Raw genomic sequence first — 26,417 nt, forward strand, 5'->3', positions numbered from 1 at the left:
GCCTTATCATCAAAATTCACCTGGAAAAAAATCATGCAAACAGCTCATCCAGTAAAGTCTCTGTACTTGTTACATTGTACCTGTATACCTTGTACCTGTAGCAGAAGAGGTGGACGGAAGTGGAGGGGACAAAGAGTTTGGTTCACAGGTGCCCTCCTTATCTGTGTGACCCTGGGCAAGTGACTTGAGCCTGGAGGCCTGTGTTCTTCTCTTAAAACAGGAGTAATAATAGCACTGATTTCTGAGGATTGCCAGGAGGACTGAATGAGTTAATGGTGTAAGTAGGGCTTGGTATTCTTAAACATGACATACAAGTGCCTGCTTTTGTGATTTTGTAAGCTGATAGGGCATTTGCGCCATTTTGCCTTTGAGGTAATTATCAAATCCTGGGCACGATGAGAAGCAGGTTAGTGCAGCTGCCGTGCAGGCAGCACGTTTATGTGCGCACATATGCCGGGTTCCTGCCAGCCTGCAGGGGACTTCCCTCCGTCTTTGTTTGTATTGTGCGCTGTCATCCTCATACATCCGCAGTGTGTCGTGAGGATGAAAGGATGCTTTGGTGCCGTAGTGTCCTTTCATTTCTTCTCCAGGGATGAGGGTGAGGGTCTAAGTCAGTACGTGAGGCTCAGCGCACAAAGGGTAGGGCCTGGGCCGGAAGGAACTTTTGTCTCCACAGCCAGCCCCAGGCAGACCATTCCAGGGCTCCTGTGATGACGGAGGGGATGATATCTGACCACCCACGGCCCGGTGGGGGCTTAGCTGCTTCCTGCCGGGCTGCTTGTACCCCTAGGATCCTTTGAGTCTCACTCGCTGCCTGGCCCCACAATGATGGAGACTGTTCAGCTTTTACGGGTGCTCGTGCTAGGCTCAGCCAGCACCGGGACGGCCGGTTCCTCCAGGTGGACGGGGCTGAGACTGACCTGCTCCCACTCCTCCTGTAGAGATGGAAGCCACAGCCCACAGAGGGAAGGGCCTCTCCCCAGGCTGTGAGGGACTCACGGGTGCTCAAGAAAGATGAGTGGGGAGGTGGACCCGGCTCAGCGTGTGTCCTTATTCACTATAGAGTGACACGGAGCACTGATGGAACCAGTAGGTCACGGTTCTGCAGCCCTCAGTGCAGTAACTGACCCAGGCAGAAGCTATCAGTGGATGTGCACACCAGCGGGAGCAGGGTTGCGGGGCGGGGGACCTCACCGACCTGCAGAGTCCTAGCTGTACCAGGTCGGAGGGTGCCTGGTGATGGGGATGTCTGCCGCACGCCTGCAGCCAGGTGGCCACACTCAACATTATCAACGTGGGACACGTTGTGGGCCCGTGTCTCTTGCTGTCACGTCATGGGGAGACGTCCATGCCTCCTGTGGCATACTCCTGTCAGATGCATGGCCTCACGCCCCTCACGAGGAAGCAGTCAGACACACCTGAACTAAGCGATGTTGTGTGCTGCTGTGGTTTGGACTGCAAGGGAGAAGAAGTTGGGCAGTTCCGGATTGGGGGAGACTAAAGAGGTTCATGCCTGAGCTAATGCACGTTCCTGGGTTGAGAGAAGTGGAGTTCTGGAGGACGTGAGTGACGGTGGGGGGGTGTGTGCAGTTGACTCTGGACTGTGCATTAGAGCATCTTGTGGGGTCCTCGTTAAATTTCTGAGTGTGATCATTGATGGTTATGTAGGAGGCAGTCTCCATTTTTAGGAGACACGTGGTAGAGATGGAGTATGCTGTGATGCCTGCAACACACTGCTAGTGCTTCAGCAGAAAGGAAACGTGCATGTGTGCGTGTATTTGTGTGTTGTGTGTGTGCACACAGGTGCATGTGCATGTATGTGCTTGTGTGGTGTGTGTGCGTTATGTGTGCACATATGTGCATGTGTGTTTTGTGTGTGCTGTGGGCATGCAAATGCGCGTGTGTGCATTTGTGTGTTGTATGTGCGTACATGTGCGTGTGTGTGTGTACATGTGAGGTATGTGTGTATACCTGCATGTATGTGTGTGGTATGTGTGTGGTATGTGTGTGTCAAGTGTGAGCGTGACTATTGCCAGATAAAGTGAACATGGCAAATGATAAGAGCTGAGAGTGTAGGTGAAGCCTATGCGTTGTACTGTTTTCTGGCAGATTTCCTGCGGGTTTCACTATTTAACAGTGCAAAGCTGCGGGGGTTCCTGGCATGGGCAGGAATGGTGGCTGTTGCTGTCCTTTCTGAAAGGCCCTGGCTGCAGTACTGCTCGAAACAGAGAACAACGTCACCTGGGCAGCATCGGCGCTGAGGAAGTCGCCTGTTACCCTCAATGCTGTCTCCTTCTGCTGTTTGCGTCAGTCAGGGGCTCAGTCTCCTTCAAGAATTCACCATCACCCAAGATCACACTCAGAGATGCCGCCATGTGCCGCCTTGTTGGCAAGATTTGGAGTTTCCTTCACACTGTGTTCCCAGGGTGGCGTTGAATTCTCGCGCTGAGGGAGGGTGACAAGCAGCGTGTGACGGATGGGTGAGGGGATTCCTTGAGCACACAGGCATGTGTCAGCAGGAGCCAGTTATCAAGGAGTTCCTTTACCAGGGAATATTTTCATTTGCGATGTTTGTTCACTCCCCAATGCGGCATGGTAACTGTGGGGACTTGATAATTCTCCAAATAACCTAATAACAGCCCTTTTTCTTACTCCACTTGGTCTGACTTCTTTGGATTGAGTTCCTGAGCCGGTCTCCTGCACATGCTGGGAAGTCTCTGTGTCTCCTCGTAGATATCAGCACTCCTCTGAAGCCTCATGTAACTTTAAGTCCCCTCTTTGTGTAACGGAAGGCGGAGCAGCAGCGTGGCTTTGGCTCAGATGTGCTGCATGGGGTGAAGGACGCAGAGCCTGACTATCGGTGGGGCTCCGTGGGGCCAGGTAGTAACTTGGGGCACATTGAAGGAAGGAGGATTTGCAAAGGTGCAATCAGGAGTGGAGAGCTCTGGGGGACAGCACAGTCACGGGCCAGGAACAAGAATGGGGGCATGCTGCTTTCCCCAGGGCCAGCCAGGCAGGGGAGCGCACCATGCCCGGGCAGAGATGGAGGGGCCCCTGGGGCAGCGACTGTGCCCTGGTAGGCTGAGGGAAGAGAATCCTGGCCCCACTATCTGCTCCGACGCCCTCTGACCTTCTGGGGCTTCCCTTTTGCTGAGCACATGAAGGCAGAGAGCCCAGAGCCTGGCTGATGGGCACAGGACGGGGTGGGTGGAGACAGGGTATAAGGGGCAGAGGAAAAGCCAGCACAGCCTCTGCCCCACCCTGCCCCACCTCACCCCTGCCCCACCCTTCCCCACCTCACCCCTTCCCCACCCTGCCCCACCTCACCCCTTCCCCACCCTGCCCCACCTCACCCCTTCCCCACCCTGCCCCACCTCACCCCTTCCCCACCCTGCCCCACCTCACCCCTGCCCCACCCTGCCCCACCTCACCCCTGCCCCACCCTGCCCCACCTCACCCCTGCCCCACCCTGCCCCACCTCACCCCTGCCCCACCCTGCCCCACCTCACCCCTTCCCCACCCTGCCCCACCTCACCCCTGCCCCACCCTGCCCCACCTCACCCCTGCCCCACCCTGCCCCACCTCACCCCTTCCCCACCCTGCCCCACCTCACCCCTGCCCCACCCTGCCCCACCTCACCCCTTCCCCACCCTGCCCCACCTCACCCCTGCCCCACCCTGCCCCACCTCACCCCTTTCCCACCCTGCCCCACCTCACCCCTGCCCTACCCTTCCCCACCTCGCCTCTGTCCCCACCTTTACCGGAGGAAAATGCTCCTAAGGAGGCGTCTGGCCCCATTCTCATCTTGACTTGGCCGACATCTGGCGTCGCACTGATTACCAAACTGGGCCTGGTGGAGGCCACGTGTTCCCCGAGCGGAATCCAGGAAACCACTCCAGATTTGCTCTCATATCATTTGTGTTCATAGAAGGTTCTCACTTAATGTTTTCCTTATGTTTTTCCTAAGAAATGGATCTAAGTCATCGCCACTTGCCTGTGAGTAGATTCATCCACTCACTCACTCACGTGTGTGCTGAGCACCCACTGTGTCAGGCGTGGTTCCGGGAGCTGGGGAGAGCAGTGAACCAAACGGGAAAGCATCCGGGCCCCAGGGGAATTTCTGTTCTGGGAGGGAGATGATGACCACCGGTTGCACCATCAGGAAATGTCCACGGAGGGAAAGTCAAGGGGCAAATCATGCTGCGTGTTTAGGGCCTGAAGCTCACAGCTGCGACTTTCTGTTCTGGCTAATGGCACAGCCCTAAGTGTTGCTAGAAACGTGGTTTTTCCAACGCGTTTGGTGGAATTGCACACGTGTTGAGTTCATGGAGCTCTGCAGAAAAGGCCACGAGCATCGGGGCACTGGGCACAGAGAGCGAGAACCAGGCTCCTGGCTGAAGCGAACACACAACACGTCTTAGGGCCTTGGAGTCACGTGCGGGGCGGGGACAAGGTTTTGCTGAGTGAGTCAGGCTGGGCGCCGCGGGGCTCTGCCTTGGTCCCCCCCAACTTTCTGCGGCCTCGAGCCCACCCTCACTTTCTGCGGTGGGGACTGAGCCCACGCATGCCCAGTGGTGAATGTTCTCAGACGGTGAATGTTGTTCTTCCGGGGAAACATCTGAGATACTACCCGGGTCTGCGGCTCTGCAGAGTGGAATGTTTATGTACGTTCTGTACGTACAGCTTGTATCTCTGTGGGACTAAAACTTTCTGGGCAAGTTTATTAGAAAAAAATGTCTAAAAAGCCTCTTCAGAGGGGCTATAATGAAAAAAATGGTTGAGACACGTGGACCTAGGGTGATGCTTTCTTTTCATTTTTTTTTTTTTTTTAAGTTTGCGTTTTACTCCATGTGTGTCATCTGGACTTTGGGCTCGGATCAATAACATGGTCACATAGAGGAATTGCTGGGTCGAGCAGTCGCGTCTGTTGTTACTCACAGGCCTGAGAATCGATGACCCTGGTTTGCTCCAGACCCTGTGAACTGGTGATGATCTGCAGGAAGTCGCTTCTGTGGGAACAGACAGGGTGTTCATTCTCTATGGCGCCATCTTTGTAAACACTTTGTATTTACAATTCCAGGAATAATTCTGCGTGCTTCTTGGAGGCCTGCTCTTTCTCAGGGATGTGTGTAAGGAGACAGTGCAGAGGCCGGGGGTGAGGTGGGACGTGCTCCTGCTCCATGAGCCCCACCGCCCATCCCAGGCAGGGTCACTGAACATGGTGTTTGAATCTAGTTAGAAGGAAAAACAAGTTGAGGGAGGAAAAATATGGTGCCCCCAGCTCCCAGGGCCCTGTGGGATGTCCCAAAGGTGGTTCAGTGGGTGTCGAAACAGGGACCTGCAGGTTCCTCAGTCAGTCAGCGCTTTGGATGGTGGAAGGGGGAGGCGCACAGGACCGGGTGAGGCCCACACAGAAGCAGACGGCTGGGTGACCGCGGGGGGCCCGGTGACAGCACGTCTCAGGCATCTTTGTGTAGTCACCCCAAATTCAAATTCATGGAACAGATACTTGGTGACCTGCTGTGTGCCAGGGAGGGCTGGGATCAAATCAGGCAAATGGGCTGAGGGCACAAAATTAAAGGAGCTGGTCATCCTTGGGGTCGTGCCCAGTGTGAGCACCTTCTTCAATCTTGCCCTTCAGGTACCTGGCTTCCCTCACACTCCTCCTGGCCCTGAATATCTTTTCAAGCTCATAACCCCACGAGACAGCCACTGTAGACATCAGTTAGGCTTCTTTAGATTGGGCTGCAAGGGGCGGAAAACCCATCTTAAACAGTTTTAGGCCAAGGGGGAATTTATTGGATCACGTAAGCTGAGAGCTCCGCAGAGAGCTCGCTTCAGGAGCAGCTCGATCCAGCATCCCGTTGATATCGCTGGGCTCCATCTCTCAGCAATTCCCTTCTCAGTCAGTCTCCCTCCTCATGAATGCAAGCAGCTCCCAGGGCCTTGTGCCTCAGGGCATGAGGAGAAGTCTGGCAGGGAGAATGAGGGTCTTTGAGCCCACATTCTCCCCCCACCTCGCCTTGTGGCATCTCCTCGGATTTGACTGGATTGGGTGTCATTCCTAAATGGTCCCCATGGCCTGAGGGCTGCAGTGCACTGACTGATCCAGACCCAGATACCAGGGCTTCCTCCTGAGCCAAGATAGAGTCAACTCCAGGCTGTGTGGGCTGTCAACGGGGAAGGGGATGGCCACCTAGAGGGGAATGCAGGTGCTTTGATCAGGAAAACGATGAATGAATACTGGGTGGGCAAAACAGCAGATGGCCACTGCACCATCCTATAATCAGGGAAATTGACATTCAGACAGGGTGAGTTACCTGCCCAAGGTCACACAGCTGATTAAGTGGAACTGGTGAGATTCATGCCCTGTTATTTTGAGCATTTCTGCTCATCCATGCTTCCTGGACCATCTTACTTTTCTTATAAACTCTTTGAGGTCAAGGGCTCTGTCTCACCTCTTGGTCCTGGCATCAGACCTTAACGAGAGCAGGTATTGAAGATAAGAATTCAGGGGACAGAGTTAAAACACAGAATAGTTGAACTCGCCTGCAGGTACCAGCTTCACATCTTGAAGGAGAGCAGCTGGAGCTGAATGAAAGAAATCAAAGCTTCATCCAAAGAAGATTTCCGTCTCAATAGTTTCGGGTGGAACGCTGGCTCCCAGCCTAGGTTTTAGCTGTGTGCTGCTCCCCCGCGTTTCCCATTTTGTAATGATTTCCGTCTCTTCCCAAGGATCACGGAGGCCATGCATCACCAGGACTGCCTGCTGTTCGCCACCAGCCACCTGATTTCCCTGGAGGTGTCCCCACCACCCACCCTGTCTCAGAACCTGTCGGGCTCTCCACTCATTACGGTCCACCTCAAGCACAGATTGGTGAGTGGCGGTGCCTTCACCCTTGTTGCCACCTTTGATCTGGTTTCACACTGAGGAATGTTGGGTTGTCTGTGTGCTTGCATAAAGAATCTCCAACAGCCTTGGTGCCGGCCCGAACTGGAATCTTCCTCTCCCTGGAGCTCCTTCTCCTGGGCCTTTGTTTCTGAGCTGCAGTGGGAGGCCCCTCGCATAGTGCCTGGGCTGGCTGCGCGGTGTCGATGTTGGGGAAGAGGCGTCGAGGTGGCTCTCCTAGACGTGTGTGGAGCGATCACGGATCTTCCTCATTTATAACAAGTGTCTTTACTGGAGGAGGGGGGTACCTTGGCCATCACAGTTACCATGTGTGTTATTAGCCATCAGCAAGATGCAGCACTGTGTTCTGTTAGAGAGAAACGTGCTTCAGAGCTCAGGAAAAACCATTTTTACACTTCAGGCATTGCGTGATAAGCTGTTGGTCCTGATGCTTCGTAACCGCTCTCCTCTCCACATGTCGTTTGTTTTTGCCAGTGACTAGGACTGACAGAGACACTGGGGATACCGATGCGCTGCCGTTCTTTAGTAAAAGGCAAAAGATATATACAATCTGAGGAGAAACCAGAGTATAATGCTGCCGTTCTTTAAAAAACACGTGCGCTGTTCCCCACGCCAGGTTCATGTCAGGAGGTATGGTGTTTGATGTGACACTCAAAGAGTGAGATTTTTCAAAGTGTTTATTCAAGAACTCACTGTGTTATTGGTCAGAATTAACACTAAAGGCATTTCCTGGCAGGATTTTCTATTTCATTCTGTTTCGCTCTGCTCTATGGCCAAGGCCGACTCTGTGCGCATACCTGGGTGGGTGCTTCTGTTCTTTCCAGGGTGACTGTGTTTCTGCCCCACCTGGGAAGGACCCACACACTTGTGCTGCGGGGTGAGCTGGGGCAGTCAAGAGATGGTACTGGAGACGGAGATGGGACTGGAGTGGAAGATGGAGATGGAGAGGGGACTGGAGATGGAGGTGCAGATGGAGATGGGAATGGAGATGCAGAGGGGACTGGAATTGGAGATTGAGATGGAGATGGGAATGGAGATGGAGAGGGGACTGGAGATGATGGAGATAGAGATGGAAATGGAGATGGAGAGGGGACTGGAGTTGGAGATGGAGATGGAGATGGGAATGGAGATGGAGATGGAGAGGGGACTGGAGTTGGAGATGGAGATGGAGTTGGAGATGGAGATGAGAATGGAGATGGAGATGGAGAGGGGACTGGAGATGATGGAGATAGAGATGGAAATGGAGATGGAGAGGGGACTGGAGATGATGGAGATAGAGATGGAAATGGAGATGGAGGGGGACTGGAGTTGGAGATGGAGATGGAGATGGGAATGGAGATGGAGATGGAGAGGGGACTGGAGTTGGAGATGGAGAGGGGACTGGAGATGATGGAGATAGAGATGGAAATGGAGATGGAGAGGGGACTGGAGATGGAGATGGAGATGGGAATGGAGATGGAGATGGAGAGGGGACTGGAGTTGGAGATGGAGATGGAGATGGGAATGGAGATGGAGATGGAGAGGGGACTGGAGTTGGAGATGGAGAGGGGACTGGAGTTGGAGATGGAGATGGAGTTGGAGATGGAGATGGGAATGGAGATGGAGAGGGGATTGGAGATGAGACTGGTCACCTCAGCCTCCTTGCTCTTCCTCTCTGCATGTGACCAGCCGTGAGCCTCTTTTCAGTGTGTCCCCTGCCTTGCTTCCTCTGCCCCTCCCGGTGTCCCTCTCCTTCCCAGTGACTTCTCACCTGGACCAGCAGCCTCCTCGTGTTCTGTCTGCTCCATTCTCCCCACAGTTTACAGATTTATTGTCAAACACACAGATCAGGTGGTGCTACTTACCTATTCAAAGACCTTCCGGGACTCAAGGTTCCCTGCAGGAGAATTGACACTCTGGGCCTGTCGGCAGATCTCTAGCAGCCCCTTCCCGTCCGGCTTTCCATCTGCACCTCTGGCTCTCCTTCCAAGCCCAGCAGACAGCTGCTGTCATTGCGGGTGTCGTTCCCTGTGCCTGGTCGGCCTCTCTCACACATCTGCTGTCTGAGTTCACCCATCTCAGGAGGAGCCTTCTCTCCTCCAAGCCCTCTGCGGCCTACACAGAAGGGAACCTCCCTCCACGCGGTCTTTGCGCTGTATTAGCACGGAGTTTCAGCTCTGTATGCTATAATCATTTATGCTAATCAGTAATCCCTTAAATGGCCTGCAGCTTCTCAGAGGCTGCCAGATCCAGCATGGAGCCCACTGCCCTTCCCCCCCTGCCCGCAGTGGCCTTGGCACTGCGTGGAGGCTCAGGAGACGCTTGCTGAGTGAGTGCTGTGCTGGAGTCAGTGCCCTGTCTTGCAGTTGTGCAGTTGACATTTGTGTCTTCTCTTTGTATGGAGAGAATCCTGGTCCCCTGCACAGGCTGTCCCCTCTGCCGTGACGTCAGTGAGGGTGCGCTCCACGGGCTCAGCTGATGTTTGGAAATGTGACTGTGACATGCAGCAGAGACACTTGGAGCTTCTGGGCTTGAGGGTAGGGCAGTGCTGCCCTGAGGCGTGTCAAGCCTGTAGTCAAGAGTCTGTAGCTGGGCGCAGTGGCTCAGCCTGTAATCCCAGCACTTCGGGAGGCCAAGGTGGGTGGATCACCTGAGGTCAGGAGTTTGAGACCAGCGTGACCAACATGGTGAATTCCCGTCTCTACTAAAAATACAAAAATCATCCGGGCATGGTGGCCCGAGCCTGTAATCCCAGCTACTTGGGAGACTGAGGCAGGAGAATCACTTGAACCTGGGAGGCAGAGGTTGCAGTGAGCAGAGATCGGGCCAGTGCGTTCCAGCCTGGGCGATAGAGTGAGACTCTGCCTCAAAAAAAAAAAAAAAAGTCTGTAAAGGCAGGAGGCTTGTTCTGAAGGACTCTGGAACCTCTGTGTGCTCTGAGGTTGAAGTTGTCCTTGTGAGTGAGGTGGGCACTGTGAAGCACAGCTGACCACAGGGCCTGAGGGACTTTGAAGAGCAGGAGTCAGGGATCATCCCAGAAGGTGAGGCGGGGGCAAGTGGAGAGGAGAGGGCATGGGCAGAGAGGGGAGGCAGATGAGAGCACAGCTTGAGTGCCAGGGCTGCAGGAGAGCCACACAGCCAGTGAGGTTACACAGCACACATGCACACGCATACACACACATGCACATGCACACAGTCCACACACACCCAGTCCACATACACTCAGTCCACACACACCCAGTCCACACACACCCAGTGCACACAGTCCATACACACCCAGTCCACACACACCCAGTGCACACAGTCCACACACACCCAGTCCACACACACCCAGTCCACACACACCCAGTGCACACAGTCCACACACACCCAGTCCACACACACCCAGTGCACACAGTCCACACACACCCAGTCCACATACACTCAGTCCACACACTCAGTCCACACACACCCAGTCCATACCCAGTCCACACACACCCAGTCCACATACACCCAGCACAGACACACACACACCCAGTCCACACACACCCCATCTACACCCACCCAGCACAGACACACACACCCAGTGCACACACACTCACTCCACACACACTCAGTCCACACACACTCAGCCCACACACTCCCAGCACAGACACACCCAGCACACAAACACCTAGTGCACACACACCCAGCACAGACACACCCAACACAGATACACCCAACACAGACACAAACACCCAGTGCACACACACCCAGTGCTCACACACCCAGTACACATACCCAGCACAGACACACCCAGTGCACACATACCCAGTGCTCACACACTCAGTACACACACACCCAACACAGACACACCCAGTGCGCACACACCCAGTCCACACACACCCAGTGCACACACACCCAGCACAGGCACACACACTTCATATAGACACAGCCAGCACAGACACACACAACCAGTGCACACACACCCAGCACATACACACACTCAGTACACACCCAGTGCACGTACCTGCATCCAGCACCCATATAGGCACATATGTGCACATACCCAGCCTCAGTACACCACACACACCGACACACACACCCACATCCCATCCTTGCAGGGCCGGCAGGTAGGAGCTCTGGAATTTGGAAAGTGGAAAGTGATTTGTTTTGTCTGGTGTGGCTTCTCCCTCTCCTGCACAGAGCAGGTCTCCAGGGTGCCTCACCCAGGGGCCTCACGCCTATCCGCTCTCCCGCCCAGGCAGCCCCCTCCTCTCCCACTCCTCCAGCTCCCAGGAAGGCAGGGTGGCAGTAAACCGAATCACAGCCACGTGGTTAGATTGCAGGGCTGAGGCCTGCATTCTCCCAGGTGTCTGCATGTCTGACCCTTCACCCCGGGATGAGGGGCATCGGCTCGGGTTTTGGTTAAATCCCGCCTTGCCCTGCTGTGGAGGACACCCCCTGTGGTGCCTGGTGAACCTTAGTCTTAGAGATCGGTTCATCCCCGCGGTTTCCCACCGAGAGGGTCCACCAGTGAGACAGGAGGGAAGCTCCACCTCGGGTCGGCCGCCTCACTCAGCGCTTCCCTCGTGCTGCCCCATCATTCACTGACTTCAGGCCACGAGGACCCGTATGTTAAAAAATCCCACTCTTCTATTTCCTTAGGAAACCAGCTTGAGTCAGTTATGACCGGTGCAAAATAAAATAGAAAAGAGCCCACCTCCCTGATATGGAGGGTTTTGCCTTTTACACACAAAGGGCAAATAAATGTATTTTGCTTAACGCTGTTTAGTGGCACCCCTGGATCATTTCTGTTAATTAGAGGTGTTGACATTCTCGTGGAGCTTCTTTCTCAAAGCACAGACGTTTCATTTCCACCACTCTTTCTCAGTACGCTCAGTCATTTTCTTTCAGGACAGACTGAGGTGTTTGAGAGGGACTTTGCTTTTGGCTTCCGGGTTATTCTGGTTCTGTGAGGTCCTGCAGGTGGGGGCAGGAGCCCAGTTGGGGCCTGGGGACATGACAGGCAGCGTCTCAGCAAGGCCGGGGCACAGACTCATAGGTCTCTGGTTCAGAACAGCCGTGGTGGCCCAGCCTGTGCCCGGGTGTGCACACTTCAGAGCCCTGCACAGACGCCTCTGCAGGATTTTGCTTTTTAACATTGTTTGCTCCCCAAACTATCAAATAATCCAGATTCAGACCCTGACCTTGGGCCGACTCAGCAGTGGCCTCTGGTGGACCGGCTCCTGCTGCTCCTCCTTGGTCACCCTGACCTCTGGCCACTGTCCCACCCGGCTCTAGGGGCACCCAGTGGGCTGAGACCTTCTGCAGCTCAGGCTATGCTGTTGGGCAGAGCGGGTCTCCAGGGTGCCTCACCCAGGGCTACGCAGGAGGCCTTTCCAGCAGTTCCACTGAGGCTCTGGACAGGGATGCTACCCACACACCACCCTGGGACGCCAGGGGTTTTCGACACGACGATCGATCAGAATCTGCAGTGTTCTCTTCAGTCAAAATTGCTCACTGCGTTCAACCAAAATCTGAAGTTTTAATTCAACATTGAAATGTCAGTTTCCCAGGTCAATGAAGATGAAAGCTTTTTCCTTAGAAGGGAGCAAGGAATGAGCGAAGCAGAGTCTTGGGAAATTTCAGAATTAGAATAAGCACCAGAAATATGTATTGCAAAGAGCCCAGTGCTGCCAGTTTGATGGCTGTTGTCAAAAATTTTCTCATCAGACGGCCTCAGCTCCACCTGAATGTCAGTCAGTCCCAAAGCCAGGCCATCGCTCAGGCTACCACAAATTCTGGAAGGGACTGAGTGTAATGAGGGTGTTCCAGGGAGATGCTCCAGGGAAGGACCCCGAGCTCCATCCAGGGCAGGGGGTGCTCGAGGGAGATATTCCAGGGGCAGGACCCCGAGCTCCATCCAGGGCAGGGGGTGCTCGAGGGAGATATTCCAGGGGCAGGACCCCGAGCTCCATCCAGGGCAGGGGGTGCTCGAGGGAGATATTCCAGGGGCAGGACCCCGAGCTCCATCCAGGGCAGGGGGTGCTCGAGGGAGATATTCCAGGGGCAGGACCCCGAGCTCCATCCAGGGCAGGGGGTGCTCGAGGGAGATATTCCAGGGGCAGGACCCCGAGCTCCATCCAGGGCAGGGGGTGCTCGAGGGAGATATTCCAGGGGCAGGACCCCGAGCTCCATCCAGGGCAGGGGGTGCTCGAGGGAGATATTCCAGGGGCAGGACCCCGAGCTCCATCCAGGGCAGGGGGTGCTCGAGGGAGATATTCCAGGGGCAGGACCCCGAGCTCCATCCAGGGCAGGGGGTGCTCGAGGGAGATATTCCAGGGGCAGGACGCCGAGCTCCATCCAGGGCAGGGGGTGCTCGAGGGAGATATTCCAGGGGCAGGACCCCGAGCTCCATCCAGGGCAGGGGGTGCTCGAGGGAGATGTTCCAGGGGCAGGACCCTGAGCTCCAGCCAGGGCAGAGGGTGCTCCGGGGAGATGTTCCAGGCCAGGACCCCAAGCTCCGGCCAGGGCAGGGCTCTGCCCCTCATGCATGCCTAATAGCACCCCAGGGCTGAGGTCAGGGAAGAGGTTTGGTTCCCCAGGCTCATACGCAGTGGGGCACTGGTGATCTGAGGAGGGAAACGGAGGCACTGTTGGCAAAAGGAGGTCTGTAAGCTGAGTGCTCTGAAATGTTGGCCATGCCCACCTGGACATGGGCCAGGTCTGAACGAGGCAGTTGCCCGAGCTGTGGATGCCCTCACATGAAGCCCTGGGTAAGGCTGAACCCTGGACATTTATCCGAGGCCCCTGGACGGTGAAGAAGCCCTCAGGCTCTGTCCTTGTGCAGTGCGGGGGACCTGTGTCCTCAGGACTGGGCACCTCCTCAAACTAGGCCCTCCTCTAGGTGTGGCTCTCAGGGGCCAGGCCCGGGATGGCCAGTGTGAGGAGCAGCCCTGGACACAGGGTGCCTTCGGGCTGGGTTTTGGCCTCCTTGGGGTGTCACCGTCACCACAGCTTGTGACTTTCGAAGAGCAGCCCAGAATTTGGGCTTTAAATTATATCCCTGGATGTGTCTTGTTGGCAGCTAATTCAAATTTGTTTCCAGTGTTGTCAAAGAAACCCTATGTGTGGGTTGCATTCAGCCAGGAGGTCAACAGTTTACAACCTCAATGTTTTAAGCTTTTTATTCTGAAATGATTTTAAAGTTACAGAAAAAAATGTCAAGAATAGTACAGAATGCCCCTGTATGTCTACAGACATACAGATCATTCATCTGTCTTCCCTGATGGTGGTATTTTTAAGTACAATGATTGAAACCAGTAAATTGACACTGATATTAACGACAGACGTTTTTTGAATGGTGTCAGTTTCCTCACTTGCAGCTTTTTTTCAGTCCCGGGGTCTCATCTCGGCTGGCACAGAGCGTTTAGTTGTCACGTCTCCTAGGCAACTGCAGTCTGTACGGGTTCTTAGCTTCCCTTTGTCTCCCATGACTTTGACACTTCGCGGCGGCCGGCCGGTGCTTTGTGGAGCATCCCTGGGCACTGTCCGATGCTTCCTCCTGATTAGGCCGATGCTGTGCGTCTTTGACAAGAACGCCAGGGAAGTGAAATGGTCCTTTCTTATCGCAGCATCAGGCTGTGTGAGTCGGCCTGTGGGCTACCAAGCAAGAGACATTTATTTTCTCGTCGTTCTAGGGGTTGGAAATCCAAGATCAAGGTGTCGGTAGGTTTGGTTTCTCCCAAGGCCTCTCTCCTCGGCTTGCAGACAGTGTCTTCTCCCTATGTCCTCACATGGTCATCCCTTGTGCGTGTCTGTGTCCTGATCTTCCATTTTTTCTTTTTTTGAGACAGAGTCTCTCTCTCTCTTGCCCAGGCTGGAGTGTAGAGGTGCGGTCACGGCTCACTGCAGCCCTGATTGCCGGGCTCAAACCATCCTCCTGTGTCAGCCTCCTGAGAATCTGGGACCTCAGACATGCATCACAATGCCCTGCTCATTTTTCAGTTATTTGTAGAGATGAGATCTCACTATGTTGCTTAGGCTGGTCTTGAACTCCTCGGCTCAGGCGATTCTGCCTCAGCCTCCCAAAGTGCTGGGATTACAGGTACGAGCCACCACGCTTGGCCCTGATCTCTTCTTATAAGGACACTGGTCACATTGGATCAGGGCCTACTCTAATGACCTCATTTTATCGTAATCACCCCTTCAAAGACCCTGACTCCAAACACTGTCACATTCTGAGGTACTGGGGGTTAGGGCTTCAACAGGTGACTTTAGTGGGGAGCAATTCGGCTCCAGCATAGCAAATATGGGATGTGAATGTTCATTGTTGCCGGTAATGCTCACGTGGATGGCATGAGTGAGGTGGTGTCTGCCAGATGAACCCACTGTAAAGGGATGGTTTTCCCCTTTGCCTAGAATAAATATCTTGGTGGTTGGGAGATACCGTGAAACTACACAACCTTCCTTCAGCTCATCTTCCTTCATGAATTTCTACATTTTGATTGCTCTTGCCTGCAAAAATTTTGACTGTAATGTTTGCCTAATGATGACTTTCTATTTCCACCATTCCTTCTGCATTTATTAATTGGAATTCTATGATAAGTACAAACCGTGATTTATTTATTCAGTTGCTGGTGTTGCTATGACTCAGGGGTACTATTTCATCCCACAGGGCGCTGTCCGGCTCTATCATTACGGATTCTGTTGCTCCCGTTGTTGCAGCCGTGACTGTCGGGAGCTCTGTCCAGTTGGTTTCTGCCTCCTTTGATGCCTCCCTCATTTTCTGAGTCCCTCCTTACATTCAGGCATTAAAGATATGCTGGGCTCATGGAATCGGCTCTTTCCCTAAGGAGCCCTGGTGCCTTTGGTTGGAGAATGGCATTTAGAAAGCAGGATTAGGGACAGGCGTGCTCATTTCTGCTGGAGCGTCACTGTTCTCAGTCCTCTCTCGGTGGACAGAGCCGGGAAATCTGTGTGTGTGTGTTCTCAGAAGCACACGCATGCACCTGCATCTTCCTGCATTTTTCTGTGTGTCTGTATGTGTGTCTGTGTTGCAAACTAGGATTGCATTCTGATACCTGTTTCTGGTCTAAGACTGTGGGATTCATTTAGCCTTTCCTTGTATGTTCTTCTTTCTCCCAAAGTAGGAAACCTGTCTCTCATTATTCTCAATAATTTTATTTGTATAAATGTGCTGCACACACAGGTTCAGAATTGCTAACCCACACCCTTGTGGGAAACGTATGTCCTGATGAGGGGACAGTGTTTGTTCCCATCCTCTCTGCTTTTAGCCTTACACCATGTAGTTAAGATACCATTTCTCTGTGTTCCATAGCTGCCTCCTTTCTTCTGCCTCCCTTCCTGTAGCGTCACTTAGAACACAGTCAAGTTCATCTGCTGTCATTGGTACTCTCTTCTGGGTCCCCCACAGGTTGGTTGATTTTCAGTGTTGATGTATTTGAGGGGTATGTGAACCATCCTGTGGTTCTGAAGGCTTCCTCCGAGCCACGGCACACCCCCGCTCTGTCTCCATCCTCCATTCCCTGCACCCTGTTCCCACCCACTTCCCCAGGTAAGCTGGTCCCATTCGTGTGTGTGTGTTTTTTGTATCTCTTTTGTGCCAAATGAACAGATACATGTACTTTTTAAATAGCCCCTTCTGTCTCCTGTGAAGGGTGGTACACCATAGAAACTCTTTGGTACTCAGTTGATCCTGGAAGTCACTCCAAACCCATCTGCAGAGGCCTTCCAGCTTCTCAGCTGCGCAGAGCCCCACTGTGTGGGTTTACTCAACCATCGCCAGCTTATTCAGCTCGTCTCCTACTCATGGGCATTTAAGTTGTTACCCATATTTTGTATAAATAACTTGTTGCAGCAAATGACCCTGTGAACCTGCATATTCCTGCAGTGGGCGGTCCAGCCTCTGTTCTGGAAACCCAGAAAGTTTCTATTTACCTGCAGATGGACCTTCTTCTTCCCCTTATGTTGACCCTCGGGCAGTGTTGAGGGGCAGTGAAGTGACAAACAGCAGGGAGAAAATGACCAGTCTCTGCAAATAGACAACTCAGAATGGTCCCCAGCTAGCCGCCTTCTGCTCCTGACCCTGGTGTGTGGATTTAAGTCATTTCTGAGGATTCAACCTGATGAGCTGTCGACCACAGATGAAGACAGAACGGATCTGAGAGATGAATGATGTATCTGGGGTTAGCATCTGGATGATCCGAATAATGGTTTTGGGAGTGGCAAAGCCTAGAATTAGCCACCCCTGAGGGACAGTGCTTTCCTGCCCCCGGCAGAGTGGCCTGGGGGAAGTCGTGCAGGAAGCAGGTGCAGGCAGCCCCGCTGGCCGGGTCACTGGGGTTCTCTGTGACGTCAGGGTCAGAGAGGCCCACACGGAGGGCTGGAGCCTGGTGCTGGTGCCTGATGGCTAGCTCCTCAGTGTGCTGGCTTTCCTGGCAGAGGGGAGGTCGAGCGTGGCTTCTAGTGGTCCCTAAAGCCACCAGGGTTTCCAGTGTGGCTGGTGCCGCAGCAGACGCAACCGAGCGTCCTGTGTGTCTTGGAAACATTTCAGTCATGTTCCGGTCAGTGATAGATTGCGTATACCACAGTGGTCCCATCAGACTGTAAGACCAGATTTTCCCTGTACCTCGTCTATGTTTTGATGTATTTCAATGCACAGATCCTTCCCATTGTGTTACAGCCGCTGGCAGCATTCAGTACAGTAGTGGGCACAGTTTGTAGCCTAGGAGCAATAGGCTACTCCATACAGCCAGGTGTGTGGTGGACTACATCGTCTAGCTTTGTGTAAGTCCCCTCTGTGATGTTCACAGCACGATGAAATCGCCTAATGATGCATTTTCACAATGTGTCCTTGTCATTAAGTGATGCAAGACTGTACTCCTTTTCCTTGAGGCACCATTCAGCCCTCCCAGACACGAGAAGGGAGCAATGGGAAGTGAGCAATGCAGCAGGCGTGTCTGTGTGAGAAGCTCAGGCAGGGCTCTCCGGGCCATTTTCTCACTGGTCCTGAGGCCTGCTGGCCGTGGCCCGAGGGCAGGGATGGCATGGTGGCCTGGGGGAACCGTCTCTGCAGGCACTTCTCACCTCCCGGCTCCAGTGAATTACAGGCCCTGTGGGGCTTGATGCCGTGGTTGGAAGTTTTGTAGAAGGCCATGTTTGTGTCTTCTGTGAAGTATGAAAGGTGCCAGTTTGAAAACCAGAGAAAAAGAAAGGGTGGATTAAAATGCAGTCCCCGTTTTAATGGTTGGTTACTGCAGTTATTTTTAAAAAAAGAAAGTGTTTGAATAAGGAATCCTGTCTTGAAGAGAGGTGGAGAGGAATTTTTATCATACCGAAAGAGGATGGTAATTAAGGCTTGTCTTAGCCAAGCGTTCTCTAGGGTTTTGGGGTTTTTCTTTTGAAGGTTGCTTTTATATTTCTGAGGATGTTGCGGGGGCCTGCTCTTCTAAGTTAAAGTGATTTGTCTGATGGGAAGATTTCCCCTGGCGGCCCTCTGTCACAGGCCGTGAGGAGGAGGTGAACTCAGAAGAGAGTCACACATTTGTCCCCCACATCGTTGTCAGGGAACCATGACATGGAGGCTGCAGGAATTTTCTCCCAACATGGGCTGAGGTCTTGAGGCCTGAGGCTGAGATGCCTTCTTTTCTTTTCTTTTTTTTTTGATACAGAGTCTTGCTCTGTCATCCAGGCTGGAGTGCAATGGCACGATCTCGGCTCACTGCAACTTCCACCTCCTGGGTTCAAGCAATTCTCCTGCCTCAGCCTCCTGAGTAGCTGGGATTACAGGCATGCTCCCTGCTAATTTTTGTAATTTTAGTAGTGACAGGGTTTCACCGTGTTGTTCAGGCTGGTCTCGAACTCCTGGCCTGAAGTGATCCATCCACCTCCGTCTCCCAAAGTGCTGGGATTACAGGCGTGGGCCACTGTGCCTGGCCTGAGATACCTTCTTTTGCTGGCACAGAATGGGGTGCAAGCTCCCCAGGGTGTGAGGGACAGAGTTGCAGGCCCATCCTGGAGGCTCTGAGGGGGCACCTGGTAAAGCCTGGGGGTGAGGCTGGGCACTCTGCATGCCCCAGGGCTGCACCACGGAAGCCCACGGAGGCCCTGGGACACGTGACTGTGTCACTGTGCCCGGTTCATGTCAATTGCGCCAGTGCCATCAGTGTGTCTGGGCCCTCAGGCTGCAGAGGGCAAGTGGGAATGGTCAGTGAGGTGCCATCTGTGCTTCTCCCCTGCTGGGGAGCCTGCACTCTACAGACAAACGGGGCAGCCGCGGGCATGGCTGGGCCATGGACTGTGTCTCAGTGGACTGTGTCTCAGGGCACAGACCCTGCTTCCAGCCTTTCCCGGTGCCCTCCAGAGGGCTGGGTGGCCTCATTACTCCTGCCCTTCTGAGCTGGATGGAATCCCTTATTCTCCCAAAGGGTTCATTTTAATGTCTGTGGGGGGGGATCCTTTGCCACTGACGTCAGCAATGGTCTGTCCGATCTCTCAGGGCATTGGAAGGGAGTGAGCTCCAGAGCACTTACTGACCGCGTGCAGCCGAGCTCCGGAGCGCTTCCTGACCGTGTGGAGCTCCAGCGTCCGTGTCACCCCGGAACAGAGGATGTTCCCAGGCATAGAGTGGAATCCAGACTTTGGCCTTTTGAAGTTGACTTGTGTTACTGGGGCTTAATCTCCCAAGGGAACTGGTTCTGCTGTGTTGAGATGCATTGGTGTTGGGGCACTGTGGCTGTGGGGCTGGCCTGGGCATTGCAGGGAGGGTGTGGAGCAGCATCCCTGGCCTCTACCCACTTGATGCCAGCAGCCCCTCCCCAGGTATGACAACTAGATACGTCTCTAGGCATTGCCAATATACCCGGGAGACTCCCAGGTGAGAGTCTCCCAGGGGATATTGCAGCATTCACGGCTGGATGCTACTCATCACTATTCCATATTCCATTATATGAATAGGCCACCGCTGACTCGTCCTTGTAACCATAATTTGGCTGTTTCCAGTTGCGGACTATTAAACACAGTCACTTTCCTGTGCTTCTCAGATTCAGAACCATATTTGAGGGAGATGAAAGCAGGCGGGTGGCTTCTCTTGGAGGCAGGTACTTTCTCGTAGGGATTGTGGCACACAGCTGTTATTTCTCTAGGATTTGCTGTGAATGAGGGAAAAACGGTTGATTGTGAATGAAGCAAGGTTCATTTTCTTCCCATGGTCATTCCTTGGTGCACTGTAGATCCAGGATATTCCTACTCTGCAGGCTGTTTAACACACACACACGCACACACATGCACACACACATAGCCAAACATCGTTTGAAATCCCATCCCCCAGAGACGACCAGTGTCAACATTGTGGTGACTTCTTTCGGAGCTTCTCTAGGTGTGTGTGCACGCACGATTTTATATAAATGGGGTTCTGCTATCCGTGCCGTTTCGCAGCTTCAGTTTTTAAATTTACCATGTCTATATTTCCGTGCCAGTAGCTCAGACTGTATCATCATTCTCACGGCTGCTTAATAGTCTACGTTTGTCATCCTGCTGGTGTGCGTCTGGCTTCGGGTTTGCATTCTCACAATGCTGTAATGAATCTTCTGTGTTCTTGCTGGGTTATCTCTGTAGGATGAATTCTCAGAGGTAGAATTGCTCCATTAAATGTCTACACATTTTTTTTCTCATTTTAAAATTTATTTTGGATGTTTAAGCCAGATCTGTGTTTATTTACTGAGGGGAGCAGGTAGAATTGTAGAGTCACAGAGAAAAAAATTAGAGCTAGGGGTTCAGGGTTACTCAGACCAAACTTCTCATCACCCTGCATCCCCCTGCCAGCCATGTTTTAAAAGCAAACGTGTTATTGGAGTATAACATGCCTGCAGAAAAGCACGTATATGTGTGTATGGTACGACAGTTTTTACAAAGCGAACATACCCAAGAAATCACCTCTCAGGTCAGGAAGCAGCCCACGGCCAGCACCACGGAATGCCTTTCCAGACGCCAGCAGAACAGAGCTGCCGGATGTTCTAGTGAGCGCATTTCTGCTGGTGAACCTGACTGTGCCCTTCTTTGTGGGATCTGCTCAGGATGGCGTCACTGGGTCGAGGGGCATGTTCAGCATGAACAGATGGTGCCTGGTGCCTTCTCCAGAGTGGGTACTGGTTCACTCTCCCCTTGGCAGAGCGTGAGAAGCCCAGTGTCCAGCATTGGGTGTGGCCCGTCTTTTCCAGGTCAGCCATTCTGGTGGCTAATGTTGTCTCATTCTGTTTTTTATTTGCTTTTCTTGAATGACATTGGTGACCTTTTTATGTTTGTTGGATATCGATATCCTTTTAAAAAAATCTACTCAAGTCTTCTGCTCATTTTTCTGTTGTGCTGTTTGCTTTTCTTTCTTACTGATTTTTTAAGGAGTTTTTGTGTATTTTGAGTATGAGTCATTTGTTTGATATACGTATTGCAAATATCTCTTCCACGGGGTCTTCCCTTTTGACTTCGATGGTGTCTGCTGATGGACAGCAGTTTTCAACGTCAGTGCAGTCCGGTTTATCAAGCTCTTCTGTATTCAGTGCTTTTATGTCCTGGTGGAGGAATCCTGCCTAACCCGAGGCCATGAAAGTAGTTTCCTGTGTTACCTGGGACATTTGTTGTTTTCACTTTCGTGTTTGGGCCTGTGGTCCTTCTCTGCTTGTTTCTGTGTCTGCAGTGCAGTAGAGGTTGAGACTGACCACTGTCCCCAGACGGATATGTAATTTACCCAGCTCCACGTGTGGGAAGACCAACCTCTCCCCTAGTGCTGTGGTGCCGCCTTTGCCGTCAGTCACGGGAGGGGCGACGTGGCTGTTTCTGGACTCTGCTCTGTCCGTCATCCCATTTGCATGCCGGTACGATTGCAACTGCCACGTCCTATGCCAAGGCCTGAGACCGGCTCGTGTAAACCCTGCAGCTTGTTATTCCAGGCGGCCTCGGCTATTTTTGGTGAGACGCATTTAAAAATTTGATGCGCGTCGTGAAACTGCCCTTCAGAAAGGTCGTAACCATTTATCCAGCCATGGGTGGGGCTCGGCAGTGCCGCCTCTCCCACGCCATTGCAGACTCTGATGCGCAGGAAGTCACACCTGGTTGTCATTCATAGCTGCGTAGCTTTGGTTATTGGTGAGGCTTCCTAAGTGAACTGGCCATCTGCATTTTTCTTTATGTTGTAACCACCTTCTTTCATGATTTCTCCAGTGGAGTGTTTGTTTTGTTAGTGACTTCTGAGAGCTCTCGATGTAGTTCCAGCGTTAACTCATTGCCTGCTGCTGCAATCTACCAGGCTTATTTTTATATTGACTATTATAGTCAGTGCGGATGAACACTTGAACCTGCAGTGCGAATCCGTTCCCCTGACCCCAGCCTCTGTGCCTCCCCCTCCTCTGCTCCTGCCTCCCTCTGTCAAGATCCTTGGGATCACACTGGATACATGTGGCTAATCCAGGATCACCTCCCACCTCCAGACGTTTAATTTACCCACATCAGAAAGGTCCCTTTTGCCATGTAAAGTGACATTCCCAGGCTCTGGGGATTAGGTTGTGGGACTCTCGTACGGTGACATTCCCAGGCTCTGGGATTAGGTTGTGGACCTCTCGTGTGGTGACATTCCCAGGCTCTGGGATTAGGTTGTGGACCCCTCGTGTGGTGACATTACCAGGCTCTGGGGTTAGGTTGTGGACCCGTCGTAGGTGACATTCCCAGGCTCTGGGGTTACGTTGTGGACCCCTCGTTCGGTGACATTCCCAGGCTCTGGGGTTAGGTTGTGGACCCGTCGTAGGTGACAGTCCCAGGCTCTGGGGTTAGGTTGTGGACCCCTCGTTTGGTGACATTCCCAGGCTCTGGGGTTAGGTTGTGGACCCCTCGTGTGGTGACATTCCCAGGCTCTGGGGTTAGGTTGTGGACCGTCATACGGTGACATTCCCAGGCTCTGGGGTTACGTTGTGGACCGTCGTACGGTGACATTCCCAGGCTCTGGGGTTAGGTTGTGGACCGCTCGTATGGTGACATTCCCAGGCTCTGGGGTTATGTTGTGGACCCCTCGTACGGTGACATTCCCAGGCTCTGGGGTTAGGTTGTGGACCCCTCATACGGTGACATTCCCAGGCTCTGGGGTTAGGTTGTGGACCCCTCTTAATGGTGACGTTCCCAGGCTGTGGGGTTAGGTTGTGGACCCGTCGTAGGTGACATTCCCAGGCTCTGGGGTTACGTTGTGGACCCGTCGTACGGTGACATTCCCAGGCTCTGGGGTTAGGTTGTGGACCCTTCGTACGGTGACATTCCCAGGCTCTGGGGTTAGGTTGTGGACCCCTCGTGTGGTGACATTCCCAGGCTCTGGGGTTAGGTTGTGGACCGTCATACGGTGACATTCCCAGGCTCTGGGGTTACGTTGTGGACCGTCGTACGGTGACATTCCCAGGCTCTGGGGTTATGTTGTGGACCCCTCGTGTGGTGACATTCCCAGGCTCTGGGATTAGGTTGTGGACCCCTCGTACGGTGACATTCCCAGGCTCTGGGGTTATGTTGTGGACCCCTCGTACGGTGACATTCCCAGGCTCTGGGGTTAGGTTGTGGACCCGTCGTAGGTGACATTCCCAGGCTCTGGGGTTAGGTTGTGGACCGTCGTACGGTGACATTCCCAGGCTCTGGGGTTAAGTTGTGGGACTCTCGTACCGTGACATTCCCAGGCTCTGGGGTTAGGTTGTGGACCCCTCGTACGGTGACATTCCCAGGCTCTGGGGTTTGGTTGTGGACCGTCGTACGGTGACATTCCCAGGCTCTGGGGTTAAGTTGTGGGACTCTCGTACGGTGACATTCCCAGGCTCTGGGATTAGGTTGTGGACCCCTTGTGTGGTGACATTCCCAGGCTCTGGGGTTAGGTTGTGGACCCCTCATACGGTGACATTCCCAGGCTCTGGGGTTAGGTTGTGGAACCCTCATACGGTGACATTCCCAGGCTCTGGGGTTCGGTTGTGGACCCCTCGTATGGTGACATTCCCAGGCTCTGGGGTTAGGTTGTGGACCCCTCGTGTGGTGACATTCCCAGGCTCTGGGGTTAGGTTGTGGACCCCTCTTAATGGTGACGTTCCCAGGCTCTGGGGTTAGGTTGTGGACCCGTCGTATGGTGACATTCCCAGGCTCTGGGGTTAGGTTGTGGACCCGTCGTAGGTGACATTCCCAGGCTCTGGGGTTAGGTTGTGGACCCCTCATACGGTGACATTCCCAGGCTCTGGGGTTAGGTTGTGGACCCCTCATACGGTGACATTCCCAGGCTCTGGGGTTAGGTTGTGGAACCCTCATACGGTGACATTCCCAGGCTCTGGGGTTCGGTTGTGGACCCCTCGTATGGTGACATTCCCAGGCTCTGGGGTTAGGTTGTGGACCCCTCGTGTGGTGACATTCCCAGGCTCTGGGGTTAGGTTGTGGACCCCTCATATGGTGACATTCCCAGGCTCTGGGGTTAGGTTGTGGACCCCTCTTAATGGTGATGTTCCCAGGCTCTGGGGTTAGGTTGTGGACCCGTCGTATGGTGACATTCCCAGGCTCTGGGGTTAGGTTGTGGACCCGTCGTAGGTGACATTCCCAGGCTCTGGGGTTAGGTTGTGGACCCCTCATACGGTGACATTCCCAGGCTCTGGGGTTAGGTTGTGGACCCGTCGTAGGTGACATTCCCAGGCTCTGGGGTTAGGTTGTGGACCCCTCTGGTGGAGGGTGGGGATTGTGTTTTGTCCGCCGCAGAGGGTAAATTAAGAATCTGTGGGGAGCCCTTCCAGACCGTGCCGCTGAAATTCTTGGGGCAGCGGCTGGATCTCCGAGAATGCAGCTAGATCTCAGAATGCATCCCCAACGTTGCAGCGTGCGCAGGCCCTTCCTCCTGAGGGCACCCACCTTGGTGAATGGGATTTTCTGTATCCAGTTGTCTTTGCTCCAGTTGATGTGGCAGACACAGGGTCAGACAGAAGCTTGCTGGACATCGTCCCTCCCCTGAGGCCAAGGCCGGACGAGGGGTCTCTTCAGCTGCACATTGGGCAGGTGAGGGGTGTCAGCCACGTCCCGGGGAATAGTAGCCTGCCCACCTCAACAGAATGGTGAACTCGCTTTCCCGTGGCCTTTGGCATCTGTAGCGTGGATGCCATGGAGTGTGGCGAGTGACACCTCAATGTGGCACACTGAGACTGTAAAGAACAGAAGACACCAGTACTTTAACCCGCGGCTGAGGGCTCATCGCTTTGAATACGCCGGGGTGTGCAGAGCACAGGTCAGCTATTGTGTAGGAGAGACACTGAGCCGCATCTGCAGCCTGTTGTTCTGGGGTCGCCTTGGTTACGGCCGCCTCTGTCACAGTGTGCAGTGTGTCGGAGTCTCCTTCCAGAGGAGCACTCGCCCACAGCCAGGGCCCCCACCGAGGGCCGCTCTTTTCACCAGGGTTTCTGAACAGGCCACATGGGAGCCCGGAACGCAGGAAGGGCAACACCTCATCCCAGCTCACCACACTGGGCCCCGGGGAGCCAGGGGCTGGGCGGTCTCAACTCTGAGCTCCACTGCCGGAAGCTCTGCTGCCTTGGGGGGTCCTGTCGAAGCTGCTCCCTGCCTCCCACCCTCCCTTCCTGTGCCATGTCATTTGTGGGGGGCTCTGACAGCAGAGCCCACTCACGTCTGGGGCAGTCTTGGGTACTGCGTGCTGCCCCGGTGCGGCTCAAACACTGGACGGTGGCCTTCATCCCTTTAGGCCTAGGTTAGCCTCTTGCAGGTCTGAGCCCAGGTGCAGGAGGATTCGGGGAGACTGTGGGGCATGACTGGAATGGGGTGAGTTCTGACATGTTGCTGGGATGACCATTTACACAGCTTGAGACATAAATGCAGTTCCTCACCCATGCGGTTCTGTCGACGAGTCACCCATTGCTCACAGCTTCTCAGATTCGCGTTTGTCGGTGGTTTTCCCAAGGTTCCAGGATTAGCAAACACGGCCCCCCCACCCTTCCTTCAGGCCTGGTCTTAAACCAGGTCACCCACCTGCCCCTCCCCTTGAGGCTGCAGGAGTTCTGGGACCCCTCTCCACCATCCCATTGTACTGGACCCCCAGGGCCACCTCCACGGATCTCTGTGTCTTTGATTCTTGTGCCCCCAGGGTTGGGCCTGGGTGTCAACACCTTGTCTCCCCAAAACCTCAGGAAGTGACTTGGCTTCTCCCCAGGGGCCAGCTCTGCATACCAAACATCCGGGTCACTTCTGCCAATGCTCGGAAACCCTGAGAGGTGTCATTGCCTTGTCCCTGCACGTGCCAGGTGCCTACCTGCCTTCCCTGTGGGAAGCTGGGGAGCCATTTGTGTCTGTTTGGTGAACTGCTGCCCCGGAAGGGAGGCCTTCAGATGAACCAGCCTGACTTCTCTCCTATCGCAGCCTCCACCCTTGGCTCTGGGGTTCCTGCCGCTGTGCCCCACAGATAGAGGGGGTGACATTCCTTTCCAAAATGCAGCCCTTAGCCCTGAGACACAGCCCAAATGTCCTCCTCCAAGTGTCAGGCACCAGC

At 53.9% G+C, this 26,417-nt stretch overlaps 2 protein-coding genes across 5 annotated transcripts in view; both read left to right on the forward strand.

The window, feature by feature from the left end:
• The window catches only part of ADGRD1 (adhesion G protein-coupled receptor D1), a 188,268-nt gene that overhangs the window by 53,535 nt on the left and 108,316 nt on the right, over window positions 1-26,417 (forward strand). For all 4 annotated transcript variants that reach the window (XM_055096392.2, XM_063593230.1, XM_003817845.6 and 1 more), the window contains one exon: window positions 6,736-6,877. In XM_055096392.2, the coding sequence (XP_054952367.1) occupies window positions 6,736-6,877 (142 nt within the window). The remainder of the gene's footprint in view (window positions 1-6,735; window positions 6,878-26,417) is intronic.
• On the forward strand, window positions 8,756-25,203 carry LOC129393561 (histidine-rich glycoprotein-like). The gene is made up of 3 exons (XM_055096393.2): window positions 8,756-12,730; window positions 13,113-23,766; window positions 24,127-25,203. The coding sequence occupies exon 1, from the start codon at window positions 9,962-9,964 to the stop codon at window positions 10,982-10,984; it is 1,023 nt and encodes a 340-aa protein (XP_054952368.1). The 5' UTR covers window positions 8,756-9,961; the 3' UTR covers window positions 10,985-12,730; window positions 13,113-23,766; window positions 24,127-25,203.

The sequence above is a fragment of the Pan paniscus genome, chromosome 10, assembly GCF_029289425.2.
Source record: "Pan paniscus chromosome 10, NHGRI_mPanPan1-v2.0_pri, whole genome shotgun sequence".
NCBI lineage: Eukaryota > Metazoa > Chordata > Mammalia > Primates > Hominidae > Pan > Pan paniscus.